The 12,691-nt window shown below is 32.3% G+C and overlaps 1 protein-coding gene across 1 annotated transcript; it reads right to left on the bottom strand.

Annotated features, from left to right (window-relative positions):
- Window positions 1–8,097: 8,097 nt before the first annotated feature.
- On the bottom strand, window positions 8,098–12,270 carry LOC132038205 (suberization-associated anionic peroxidase-like). Its single transcript, XM_059428914.1, has 3 exons — window positions 11,954–12,270; window positions 10,817–11,009; window positions 8,098–8,838 (listed from the first exon to the last, which is right to left on the bottom strand). The coding sequence occupies exons 1-3, from the start codon at window positions 12,197–12,199 to the stop codon at window positions 8,240–8,242; spliced, it is 1,038 nt and encodes a 345-aa protein (XP_059284897.1). The 5' UTR covers window positions 12,200–12,270; the 3' UTR covers window positions 8,098–8,239.
- Window positions 12,271–12,691: the final 421 nt, after the last annotated feature.

Below are 12,691 nucleotides of genomic sequence, written 5' to 3'. Positions count from 1 at the left end.
TATATTGCTAGTAGATGTCTTTAATAAGAGTGGTTGGATTTGGAATAGACTTTTCCTATATAATTACATTTTTCTTCTCTGTGCACCAAGAAATGAAAGATTTTTCCACTTTGACCCGTGTTAAGCACGTTCCTTTTGCTAGACTTTCAACATGATGAATCATTTGTGTTTTGAAAAGTTGGAGATACATTGTACGCAGAAGTAGTAATTGATATTAAGTCAGAGTTACATGGAGTATATATATATATATTCTAACTAAAGGTGATTTATTTCTAAAATTGTTTCTATTGTAAATGTGAACTTTTTACCTATGATAAAATGTCTTGTTGGTAAATATATGAAACATTGAACATCCAACCAAAAACCTTGAAACAATGACAAGAGTAGCTCAGAACCATATAAATTCCCTTGATTTTTTTTACGTAACCGATGAGATACAAATATGATATTCTCTAGCACCATATCCTCCACACATAACTCGATTTAATTAAAGGTTTACACATGAATTTTGATGCTTCATTTTTTGTTTTTTCCAAGAGAGAGAGAGAGGAGACTCAATATGAGTGAGCCTGTAAGGGAAATAGATTAGGCTCAACATTATAATGAGTGAGATTGGAGCAATATTAGAGTCTTAATGACTGAATTGAGAGGGGGCATTTGCACGATTTCCCTTCAAAGGCACTGGTCTTTAATTTTCTTTTCCCCTCAAATTGGTGGTCTTAAATTTTTGTCCTTCACTAAAAATCTCTTGGTTTTGGGTTCGAATTCCCCTCAAATTTTCTTTTAATTGATGATTTTCTTTTATGCGTTTTTGGTTCCTATTTATAGGTAATTCAGTTTGGTTTTTATGAATTTTGATTGACTTTACATCACCTTTTTGGCTATTTTAAATATTGACCTTAATAATTAAGAATCGTTTCGTGTGAAATAGACTCTCTTCTGATCTGCAAAAACACGTTCTTTCTGTTAAATTTTCAGCCAAATGAAATTTTTAATTCTTGAAAATCTAATGGTACATTGTATACTAGCTAAGAGACAGTAATGTCAGAGTTACAAGTATTTAAGTATATGTACTACAGATTAACCTAAGCTAAAATGGTTTTTATAGTAAAATCTAAACTATTTAATCCATAAAAAGTCTTGTTGATAAAACTCCTAGTATTAATTTTCGTTTGGATCATTATTGTCATCACTTCAAGTCTCAAAATGATAAGAAAATGGACATTGGACTTAACTCAGACCCCAAAAGATAGTTTACTCAAGAGGTGAAAATTGCCTAAGCCAGACAACTGATGTGAGACTACTAACACCCCCGCATGCCTAAGCCAGACAACTGATCAAATGTCATAGTGAATCTGTGAACGAAATTAAGGGTGTGTAGGAAAGTTTTGTTTCTGTTGATGGTTTTCTTTTGTGTGTTTTTGGTTCCTATTTATAGGCAATTTAGATTGTCTTGTGGATTTGGATTAACTTTAGTCAATTTTTTGGCTATTTTAAAAATGAAGACCTTAACAAGAACCGTTGGGTGTAGCATAGTCGGATCAAGAGGGTTGGTTACGGATTCAAATGAATGCACTAATTACTTACACAAACCTTCAAGGGTGTGTAGGAAAATCTACCAAATGTCTACAAATATTTGATTGTGAACTCAATTATTGTTATAATATTAACTTTAAGGTCGATGAGGAACCCAACAGCTTCAAATTCTCGATCCGCTTATGGTGTGAAATAGACTTTTGTTGTATGCTCAATTTTCTCCTCCGGTCCGCGAAAGCACGCTCCTTCTGCTAAACTTTCAACCAAATGAATTTTTTTAAGTCTTGAAAAGCTGATGGTACCTTGTATGCAAGTATTTAATCATATTTATTACAGTTAATTACCTAACCTAAAGTTGTTGTTATTGTAAAATTGATTCATAGTAATTTATAATTAAAATGTGATGTTGATCAAACACCAGTATCAATTTTTTAAGTCTTGAATAGGTAATGGTACCATGGAGTTATATAACGGCTTTACATTAAATATTTAATCATACTACCGATCGACCTAACCTTAAAATTTTTAATTGTAAAATCTGAATACTACTATATAATCTTTAAAATGTATGACAATGGACCTCTCTCTTTGTTTAGTTGTATGCTTAATATTGATCTCCCTTGTGATTTACGATATTACACTCAAACTTTCCCGTTTTTATTTCCTTGTGTCATTTGGAACTATTAAATTGTATCAGATGCTCTTGAAGTCCAATTAACTTTTTGCTTTAAAAAAATTATTACATAGGGGATAGGGGTAGGAAATGGGGAAATGGGTAGAGTATACAAGGTGGGGAATCGAACTCCCACCATGTATACAAGTATTTAATCATATATATTGCAGTTAACTACCTAAACTAAATTTGTTGTTATTGTAAAATCTGACTCATAGTAACTATTTGTAATTAAAATGTCATGTTGATCAAACACCAATCCTTTTTTAAGTCTTGAATAGGTAATGGTACCATGGAGTTACATAACGGCTTTACATTAAATATTTAATCATACTACCGATCGACCTAACCTTAAAATTTTTAATTGTAAAATCTGAATACTACTATATAATCTTTAAAATGAATGGCAATGGACCTCTCCCTTTGTTTAGTTGTATGCTTGATATTGATCTCCCTCGTGATTTACGATATTAAACTCAAACTTTCCTGTTTTTATTTCCTTGTGTCGTCTGAGAATGTTAAATTTTATCAGATGCTCTTGTCGTCTAGTTAATTTTTTGAAAAAAAAAAAAAAAATCTTACATCGGGGGTAGGGGTAGGGCAAGAGGAAAAATGGTGGAAGAGATTACAATGTGGGGAATTGAACCCTCACTAACAAGATGAAAGTTTAGGTAGCCAACCAGACTAAGCTACTAATTAGATCCCCTAACTAATTGTTCCATTTAGTTGCAATAGGAATTTTTTTGGGAAAATTTCATAAGTAGCCCTATTAGCGCCCATTTTTTGCAAAAAAAAAAAAAAAAAATGAGATTTTGCTATATTACAAAACGTAGCAACATTTGATTTCAAAACATAGCGGAATATACACTATATTCGCGCACATACAATATCTCATCCTAACTGATATCGCACATATGCAATATCTGATTGTAACTGTATGTATGTGTTTCATAACATACGTATGTGTGGCTTACTGTATGTGTATGTATATGTTTCAAAGTAGAAGCTGGATGTACATATATGTATATTAAGACATCAACTGTATGTGTGAGCAACTGGATCCAATCTATGTGTTTTCAAAATGTGTGTGCACATCATATATTGGCCAACCAACTATATGGGAGGCCAACTGTATGTCAAGGACACGTAAGTATACGATGTATGTATGGGGGATTCAAGACCTATACATGGCAATCTCCGGCGAAGCAAAGGAATAGGGGTGGAACCTAACTATTTTTGGGGTGTTTCAGATGGAGCAACGGGAAGGGTTTGTTCTGTTGAAGAGTCCCACATAGGATGAAAAATGGATGGGTTATCTCCTTTTTACGTACTTGGACAATCATTCCCTCATAAGCTAGCTTTTGAGGTTGAGTTAGGTTCAAGATCCATTTCTTTTCATGATATCAGAGTAGGACCCGTCTCAATTATTGTGTACCGATGTTGGGCCCCACATTAAATTGTCCACGCACCAGATGTCCAGCCCTAGCGCGTGAGGTGAGCGTTGAAGAGTCCCATATTGGATGAAAAATGGATGGGTGATCTCCTTATATGGACTTAGGAAATCCATCCCTCATGAACTAGAATTTTGGGGTTGAGTTAGGCACAACTTGTTTTTCCGGTGAACGGGTGAGTTTGGGGTGGACACTGGCGTCTAGGGTTTTCAAGACACACTACAACATATCTAGTGGCGTCTAAGGGTTTCAGATAAACAAATAAGTGTATTAGTGTATATTTGCTACTATAAAAACTACATATATGTCGCTATTTTGGTAGTTTCTTAAAAGTATCACTATAAACAGTAATAAGGGAGTGAGAGACATTATATCAAATAATTTTTCCATTTTTTCCCCGTTGAGCACTTTGAGTTGTTAGATTGAGCAGGTTCACTTAGTGGGCTGAGTCCACTTAAGTAATTAGGAATCTGGCAATTAAATGAAAAAGTTACTCTTGCGAATTTTTGATAAACAAGTATTTGGACATATTTTTTGTAGGCTCAAAAATAACTTTTTATAACATGACCTGGATTGGTCTCTCGTATATCTCGTATATGGGAGGAGTTGGACAAATCCTTCAATTTTGTCAATGAAGGATAACTCTTTGCAAGTCCATAAAGGATAACTCATCATTTTTTTGCGTGGATTGACCTTCAAACGAGCTGGTCTTTAATTTATTGAAAAAATTATGTGAGAAGTCACGATACCATAAATAAATAGCAGAACTTTTCATATTCTACAAAAACAACACTATTTATTACATATATAACACATTAAAAGAAGTATATGAAGAATGAAAATATCCCCAAAAGCAGGGATTCAATCATATCTTTTAGTCTTTATTTTCATTTATCCATCATTTAAGAGATAAACACATCGTTCCAACATATATATCCTCCATCTCCTATTACTCATCCCTCCATTCCTTCATTATTCAGTTGAAAAAATACCATGTTTATTTATGGTATAAATATATTTTTGCAAAAATACTATGTATATATATGGTATAAATAAACATATATTCGAAAATACCATATATATTTATGCTATAAATATATTCTTGCTAAAATACCATGTATATTTATGGTATAAATACATATTTTCGAAAATACCATGTGTATGCTATAAATATATTTTCGCCAAAATACCAAGTATATTTATGGTATAAATAGATAATTTCGAAAATACCATGTATAGAAATTTTACATGTATTAAGAAAATAGGAAAAAAACGTTTAAAAAGAAAAGGAACAAAACTATTTTTTCGAATGGTTGTATCAATTGTATATGGAAGATAAATATTCTGCCCAAAAAAATAGGAAGAGTTAGTTTGGGATTAATTCACGTTCAACTGAATTATAGGGATTTTCCTTTGGAAGTTTAATATTTAGTTGCTATGAAATGAAAACTAAATAACCTTGCTACGATTATACAATTATTTTCTCACTATTGCCTAGTTATGTTCTTTTCCCTAATTTTTTCTCCTTAAATTGCTGGTCTTTAATTTTTGCCCTTTGCCTAAAAAAATTACCGAAAAAATCCCGAGGTTTTGAGTTCGAATCCCGATTCAGTAAAAAAAATAAAAAATCGCAAGGCAAGTTTTCGCGAAAGTTAGTCCTTATAAGGCATATCTTATGTAGTTCTAAGTATGCCTAAGGGAAAAGTTATGCCGGAAAAGGGTAAAGTTATGCCTTAAGGCTATAAGGCATAACTTATATATAGAAACTATGCCCTAAGGCATAACTTTCCTTACAATTTTTATTTTATTCTATATTGGGGGTTCTACAGAAATTAAGCCTTAAGCCCTAACTTTTGACCGAATAGGTCTGATTTGTTACGAAATTCTGTCTTGCGTATTTTTTTTTTATATTCTGCTAGAGTTCGAACCTAAAATCTTGAGGTATTTTTGGCCACTTAAAATGCCAAAGGGAAAAATTAAAGACCAGAAATTTGAGGGACAAAAATTAAAGACCACACCCGAATAAGGGCATTTGTGTGAATGACCCATAACTCATTATAAAGTGAAAATAAAAGTTCTTCCTAATCTTTGAAGAGCACTTCCTTTTGAGATACTCTTTGCTTTGCGATATTGACACTCGTATATAACCCAAATCAACGTTGAATATATTTTTTTTGCCAAATAATATATATGTACCAACTAAAGCCCAAAAAATAACATTGTCTAGCTATTCTAGCGAAAACCAACTAGAAATAGGCGATTCTAAAAAAATTCCTCCTAATTTAACGTTGTAATATGTCCTTCAAAAAGTTAACGTAGTCATATTCATCTCACATAAGTAGTATATGTCACATAATAATTCAAAATCTTTTTAATTTATGGTAAAGAAAATCCTTATTGACTCATCAAATGCATAATTACATATACTAGATGGCGCAACTATGGAAAAAGACTTCCATTATTTTGTATTACATGTGTGTAACCAAAAACAAAGGGTACATACATATAGAAGGCCAAGCAACTTACATAAAACAACAAACTAGACTATCAAGAAACCATACGTTTGTTTATTCAGGAACAATAAAGTTGGAAATTTTACAGATTTTTTTTTCTTTTTATCACATGTTCGTTCACCCTCACATACAAACATCGCGAATTTCCAACCGAACCCCACCGTGGAATTACCGTTCACCCCGCTACAAACATCGCGAATTTCCAATAAAAAGCTGAGTTTTGGGTTAAAATTGAACGCCATTAGATGGTCGGCAAATCTCCCATTTTAGTCATGGCAAGCATTGAATTCGCGCAAGAACAAAAAATAACGGCGTGATTACTATTATAGGCTCGAACAACGATATTAGCAAAGCAACTCATAATATTTGGGTCATATGGTTATTAACCACTAGATCCCATCAACACTTGGTCCGAGAAAGAAGTCCCCAATTTTTTCGGAAGGTTGATTAAATCCTCGTAATAAAACTTGTCGAAAAAACTAGGAGTCATCAAAGCCTTCTGGTACTAAATTTGTCTTTACGTTATTGTTGACAAATATGGCCAATTGCACTTTATTGTCTATTTCATGGCTGTATTAGTGTACTTTCTGTTGATTTCAGGTCAAATGTTTCTTCTTGGTTATCTAATTTTTGGATTCCTAATCCCAATATTGTTATCTCATATGACGCGTGGGATAAAAATAATACCGCAGTTGTGCTATAAACAATTCAGAGATTTGCTAATTCCGAAAAAAAGATCCTATCAAACAAGGGATAAGCTAATCCCTTATCCCCCAAGCTAAACAACCCCTTAATGTTTTATATGAATTCGAAAATGAATTGTTTAAATAAAATTTTCGTATATTTGAATAGTACATAAGTAGCATCGGTCACAATATGTGATTAACAATTGAAATTTTTTTGTGGTAAAGAAAATCCTTATTGACTCCTCGAATGAAATAATTAGTACTACTACTAGATAATGCAACTCTGGAAAAAGACTTCCCTTATTTTGTATTACATGTGTAAAGTTTTGGGTTAAAATTTTCCCTTATCTATGGGAGTAGGTTCATTTTGATCCCTCAAATATTATCCTAAGCATATTTGATCCCTTATCTATGGGAGTATAATTATTTTGGTCCCTCAAATATAACGCTAAGCATATTTAATCCCTTAACTATGCTAAAGTGGGGCACTTTTGGTTCCCCTAATAGAACCCGTTTTAAAAAGATATAAATTACTAAACCATCGAATGATTTTAAACCCATTAGACAAAATGCAAAGCGCTTTGTAATGACATTTCTCTAAAAAAAAAAAATGCAACTCATATAAAATATTAGCAAAGCAACTCATAATATTTGGATCATATGATTGGTAACCAACTCTTAAACGGTAATGTGCTCTTTCAAAAACCGTTCCACTTATTTTGGAAGCATGTGAATATAAAGTTTTTTTTTGTTAAATATTAAAAAAATCAAATTTCTTTTTAACAATTGTATAAATTATCTTAATCGGTGAACCGCTCCAATTTTTTGTCATGTGAATGCAAATTTCAATATATTAGATAAAGTTTTTGCTGTTTTAAAGAATCCTTCCTTCTTCTTTGAAGCTTTCTGAAAGACTTTTTCCGGTGAAGTGTTTCTTCATATGAAGTTGGGGAGAAAGGCGAATGAGTTTCGTATTTTTGTCCGATGGATTTAGCCTCTTAAAAGTCACGTGAGTGTCACATGGATTTAGCACCATTACTTTTTAATATGAAGTCTATTTGTTTAAATAAAAGTGCCCCACTTTAGCATAGTTAAGGAGCATTAAATATGCTTAGCGTTTTATTTGAAGGACCAAAATGAACCTACTCCCATGGCTAAGGATCAAATATGCTTAATATTTGAGGGACCAAATAATTAGATACTACTACTAGATAAGGGACAATTTTAACCCAAAACTCTACATGTGTAACCAAAAACAAAGGGTACATATTAGAGGGCCAAGCAACTTACATAAAACAACAAACTAGACTATCAAGAAGCCATACGTTTGTTTATTCTGGAACAACAAAGTTGGAAATTTTATAGGTTTTTTTTCTTTTTTCACATTTCCGCGATGGAATTACCATTCACCCTGCTACAAACATCGCGAATTTCCAACTGAACGCCACGAGATGGGGGTAAATCTCCCAATTTAGTCATGGCAGCATTGAATTCGCGCAAGAACAGAGCAGGATTATTATTATAGGCTCGAACAACGTCAGCAGTAGCACTAGATCCCATCAACACTTGGTCCGAGAAAAGAAGTGCCCGATTCCTTATTAAATCCTCATAATAAAACTTGTCGAAAAAATCAGGAGTTGTCAAATCCAATGGTACTAAGTTCGTGTTATTGTTACTGACAGGGCAACCACAATTTAGTGTCGATTTCCTGGCTGGATTAATGTTCCTGTCGTCGCACATTGTCAAGCAACGCGCGAATCCTACCGTGTGGGCGCCGACTAACGCGACCATTTCCCGAGCTGACATTCCCTTTGCGCTGAATTTTGTTAATTGGACGCTGAGATTGTCGAATGGGGCTGGAAGTTGGGTTAATGCACCTGTGAAATTTGCAGTTCTTGCGTCTCTTCGGCCTAGTCTCACTGGGTATGGAATTCCTCCCAACTGTTGATTAAATATATAGTAACAAATATGGTTAGACATAGTTCAGACTGAAACAAGCCTAAATGGAGCGATATGAATAGCGAGGGGTTATATAGCTAGAGGTGGATGTAGTGTACTTCTGCCGGATCGGATTGAAATGAGTGTGATATGAATAGTAAGGATGTATACAACCGGCAAATACAGTATAGTCCCAACAGAGTCAACTAAACCTAGTATTTTTTGCTCGAAGTATAAAAGTATATGTAAAAATTAAATCAGTAAAATTTCAACAAATATTAGAAGTTTCGATAATACCATTTAATAAATGACCTTCATTTTTTTTTTTTTTTTTTTTTTGTAATTTATGGACTTTTTGGACCACGGTATAAAAAATCCTTTTTGAGCAAATTAAAACTGAAAATCTTATAAGATAAAACGTTAGATCACGGTCTAAAATCTCTTAAGCATTAGACAACGGTCTAATATTTTGTAAGTCCCGAGGGGACATTTGCACGTAAATATGGACAAAAACTGACCTAAAAAGGGGACAAAATATGGACAAAAATTCGAAAAGTGACCTAAAAAGGGGATATTTGCACGTAAAATCAACCAAATTCTGTACTCATACATAGTTGTAAAGTTGTGATGGATTCAGTGGTGAAAACATAAATATTAAATCCATTTTGAATAGCGGATCTGCCTCCGTAGACTTATTCCGACTTATTTGCGATTGAGTCATATCAGTTGTTGATAAGACAGTACACATTGAGGAATTAATTCTTCTTGAAGTAGTTGAACTAATTAATTTCATGAAAACGATTGTTGTAAATATCTCTAATTAATTAAACCTTTTTAAGGTGGAGAAATATAATATAAGCACGTAAGACTATAGTACTATACACATCAACATCAAGAAATATTATGTCCACTTTAGAAATGAAGTAATTTAGGCAGATTATGACGTTTGATTAAGGCAGTGGGCTGCTTGTGACCTCCACAAGTTGTCTGGTAAATGTGCATTATTTATTACAATTGGCTTCACCTCACCGACCAACATCTACTTTAATTCAATGTGCGCTAATTAATAAGGAAATTGACTATTCCAAGTCTCCACGTATTGCTGAACATATTTGCTTCTTTTAGTTGTATAGCCATGAGAAAAAATTGATCTGCTCATTCTTATTATCTAGACAAGTGTTTGAAGGAAAAAAGTTGACACATTTTAAGGGCCAAGCTTGTTCTTTCTTTTAATTAACTAGAGCTTGCACCGTTGCAAATATATATCACATAATTTTAGTAGAATTTAAGCTATATATACTAATAGGTTTTTACAGTATCAGTATAATTTAACTTATTGAAGCATGTTAAGTATTATTTTATTAAATTATGAGCTAATTAAGCTTATACTAAAAATTTACATGTAATTACCTCATATGTAACTATTATTAAAAATAGGAATTTGCAACGGAAAATTTTTGTAGTTAAACGGAAAATATTTTCGCTCCCATTTAGCGGCGGATTAGAGAGGGATTATAAAAAATAAAAAAATTGTTACCTGCGAGCTATTTAGCGACATATTCACAACGAACTTCGATAGCTAAATCTAACTTTTCTTTGTAGTGTTAACCTGATATTATTAATACTCTCTCTATTTCATTTTGTGTATCTCAATTTAAATGGACATTAAAAATATAAAGATGACTTTTAACTAAAATTGGGTATAATAGTCTTCAGATCTTATGATTTTAAAGATGACATATCAATTTTATAAGGCATGCCATTAAAAATAAAATGAAAATGTTGAAACAAAAAACTTACCAAGCATAGAAAATTAACATTCTACAATAAGATAAAAGATTACTAAAATGGAAAAATATTTTTTGCAATTAGTGGATAACACTTAAACTCATTAAATTAATTCTAGCAAATGGATGATCATGATCCACTTACCATAGATAGGTGAAATTTTAATTTTATAGATATGTATACCGGTGTTGACACCCTTGACACAAGTTGATCAAGGTCACATGTTCGAACTTTGCAAAGATAGTGCTAAGATATCTAGCAACAGCACAAGAAACAAGAATGCCCCAGGGCACATAGTTTTAATCCTTTGTTTAGCTTGATCAATTACTTCATAACCTCTAACTGAATTATCATTTGGTGGTGAAGTTTTTTCTCCTTGGAATCTTCCAGGAATATCATTTAGAAGAATACCCGCATCACATCCCTAATTAAATAATATCATACCACAAATTAATGTTAGGCCGACAAACATTACGATATGATATAAACAGGCTACTAACTACGTACTTATATAAGATAAGGGGCAATGAATTAAGTAAATAGGCATGTAGTTATGAATTACTCTTTTCGTCCTTACTCATGTAATTGTGTATATTCAATTGAGCATGAAATTTAAGAAAGAAAGATTTTTAAAAATAATCTTGGTCTAAAATATGTCACAGATATTTTTATGGCAATAAATCACTTCGTTAAGGGTAAAGATGTTTAAAATTAAATTATTTCTAAAGATAAAATATATTTTTTTAAATAAACTTAAAAAAAAAAAAGTAGAGAGAGAGAAGAAGCATGCATGTCACTGTGTTGTTATCTTACTAAGCTGCATGTTCAAAATTCTCATAATTGCATGATAACATTGCTGAAACAGTAAATTAGTGAGTTTGATATTGTACTCATTATTCTAGAAGAATTTATGTCCCCATTTGGTAGTTGCTACTAAGTGTGTGACACACGAAATTTCAGTTCAATTATAAAGACTGTGATCATATATACATAGCTAGTCAAGTTTGACTTTTTTCACAAAAAAGTCCACCAATAAATTTATTTCAAGAGTTAAAAGAAGCGTTTTGAATACTTTTCTTCTCTATCACTAATTAGTATTAGCAGCTGCATGTTCTCATGCAGTGCAAGAATATATATACACATCAATATACACAATTGATTTTTAGATAGCAAAAGGCCAAAGAAACAGTTTTCGAAGGAAATTTTACACTGTAGTCACCTAAAAGGTAACTACTAGAAAACCGCTTATAAAAAGAGAGAGTTCGGTAACCTGAAATTATAGCATATTAAGTAAGTACATCGTAGTATAAAATCCTTTACACTACCAAAGTATATAAGTTAAATTTTTGAATAAGATGAAGAACTTACATCGACAAAGCAATCATGGAAGAAGAGACGAATGAGAGAAGCTCCCATTCGTCTTTCTCTCATAATGGCTTCCGCCACAACTGAACCAACAGCCCCTAAAATGCAAAATTCTTGAGTTAACATTTCTGAATTTTTCTCCAAAATATTGTTAATTGGCTCTACTTTCTCATTAAAATCTGCTTTTGCAAGAACAATTAGAGCCATAAGGCTCAATGCCAAGCTCAAATTTGTTGCACTAAAAGCCATGACGATTAAAGTGAAATTAAAAGACTTCAAAGAGCAATTTGCGTTTTTTTGGCATGATTTTATTGTGTGGTTTGGGCTCCTTTAAATAGGAAACTTTGAATGCCTAAAGGATCAATTATTGGCTGCACACTTTTTTTTTTTTTATTGCTAAAAATTTTAAAAAGTGTGGTTTTGAAATTTAGATTGTCTATATATATGTTAAATTATATCCCGTATGATGGCAACATATTATATTGCTAGTAGAAGATTTTAAAAATAGTGGTTGGGATTTGAAATTTAGATTGTCTATATAGTCAGGGGCAAGACATGAGTGTTTACAGTCCATGTGCATTCAGTAGTTTTAAAATATCTACTAAAATACTACTTATAAATATTTGATTATGAACTCACATCATTAAGAGTATCGGTTATTTTTTATTGACTTGAAGACTGTTTACAGTCCATGTGTATTCAGTAGTTTTAAAATATCTACTAAAATACTATAAATATTTG

The sequence above is a fragment of the Lycium ferocissimum genome, chromosome 11, assembly GCF_029784015.1.
Source record: "Lycium ferocissimum isolate CSIRO_LF1 chromosome 11, AGI_CSIRO_Lferr_CH_V1, whole genome shotgun sequence".
NCBI classification, from domain to species: Eukaryota; Viridiplantae; Streptophyta; class Magnoliopsida; order Solanales; family Solanaceae; genus Lycium; species Lycium ferocissimum.
This window is presented reverse-complemented; position numbering and strand designations above follow the sequence as displayed.

Excerpts from the sequence above, each read along its gene's own strand:
- LOC132038205 (XM_059428914.1), bottom strand. The coding sequence starts at position 12,199 with ATGGCTTTTAGTGCAACAAATTTGAGCTTGGCATTGAGCCTTATGGCT. Across the intron at positions 11,010-11,953 it reads TCCATGATTGCTTTGTCGAT|GGATGTGATGCGGGTATTCT; the intron begins GTAAGTTCTTCA and ends TTATTTAATTAG. Across the intron at positions 8,839-10,816 it reads CTTAGCACTATCTTTGCAAA|TGTCTAACCATATTTGTTAC; the intron begins GTTCGAACATGT and ends CAGTCTGAACTA.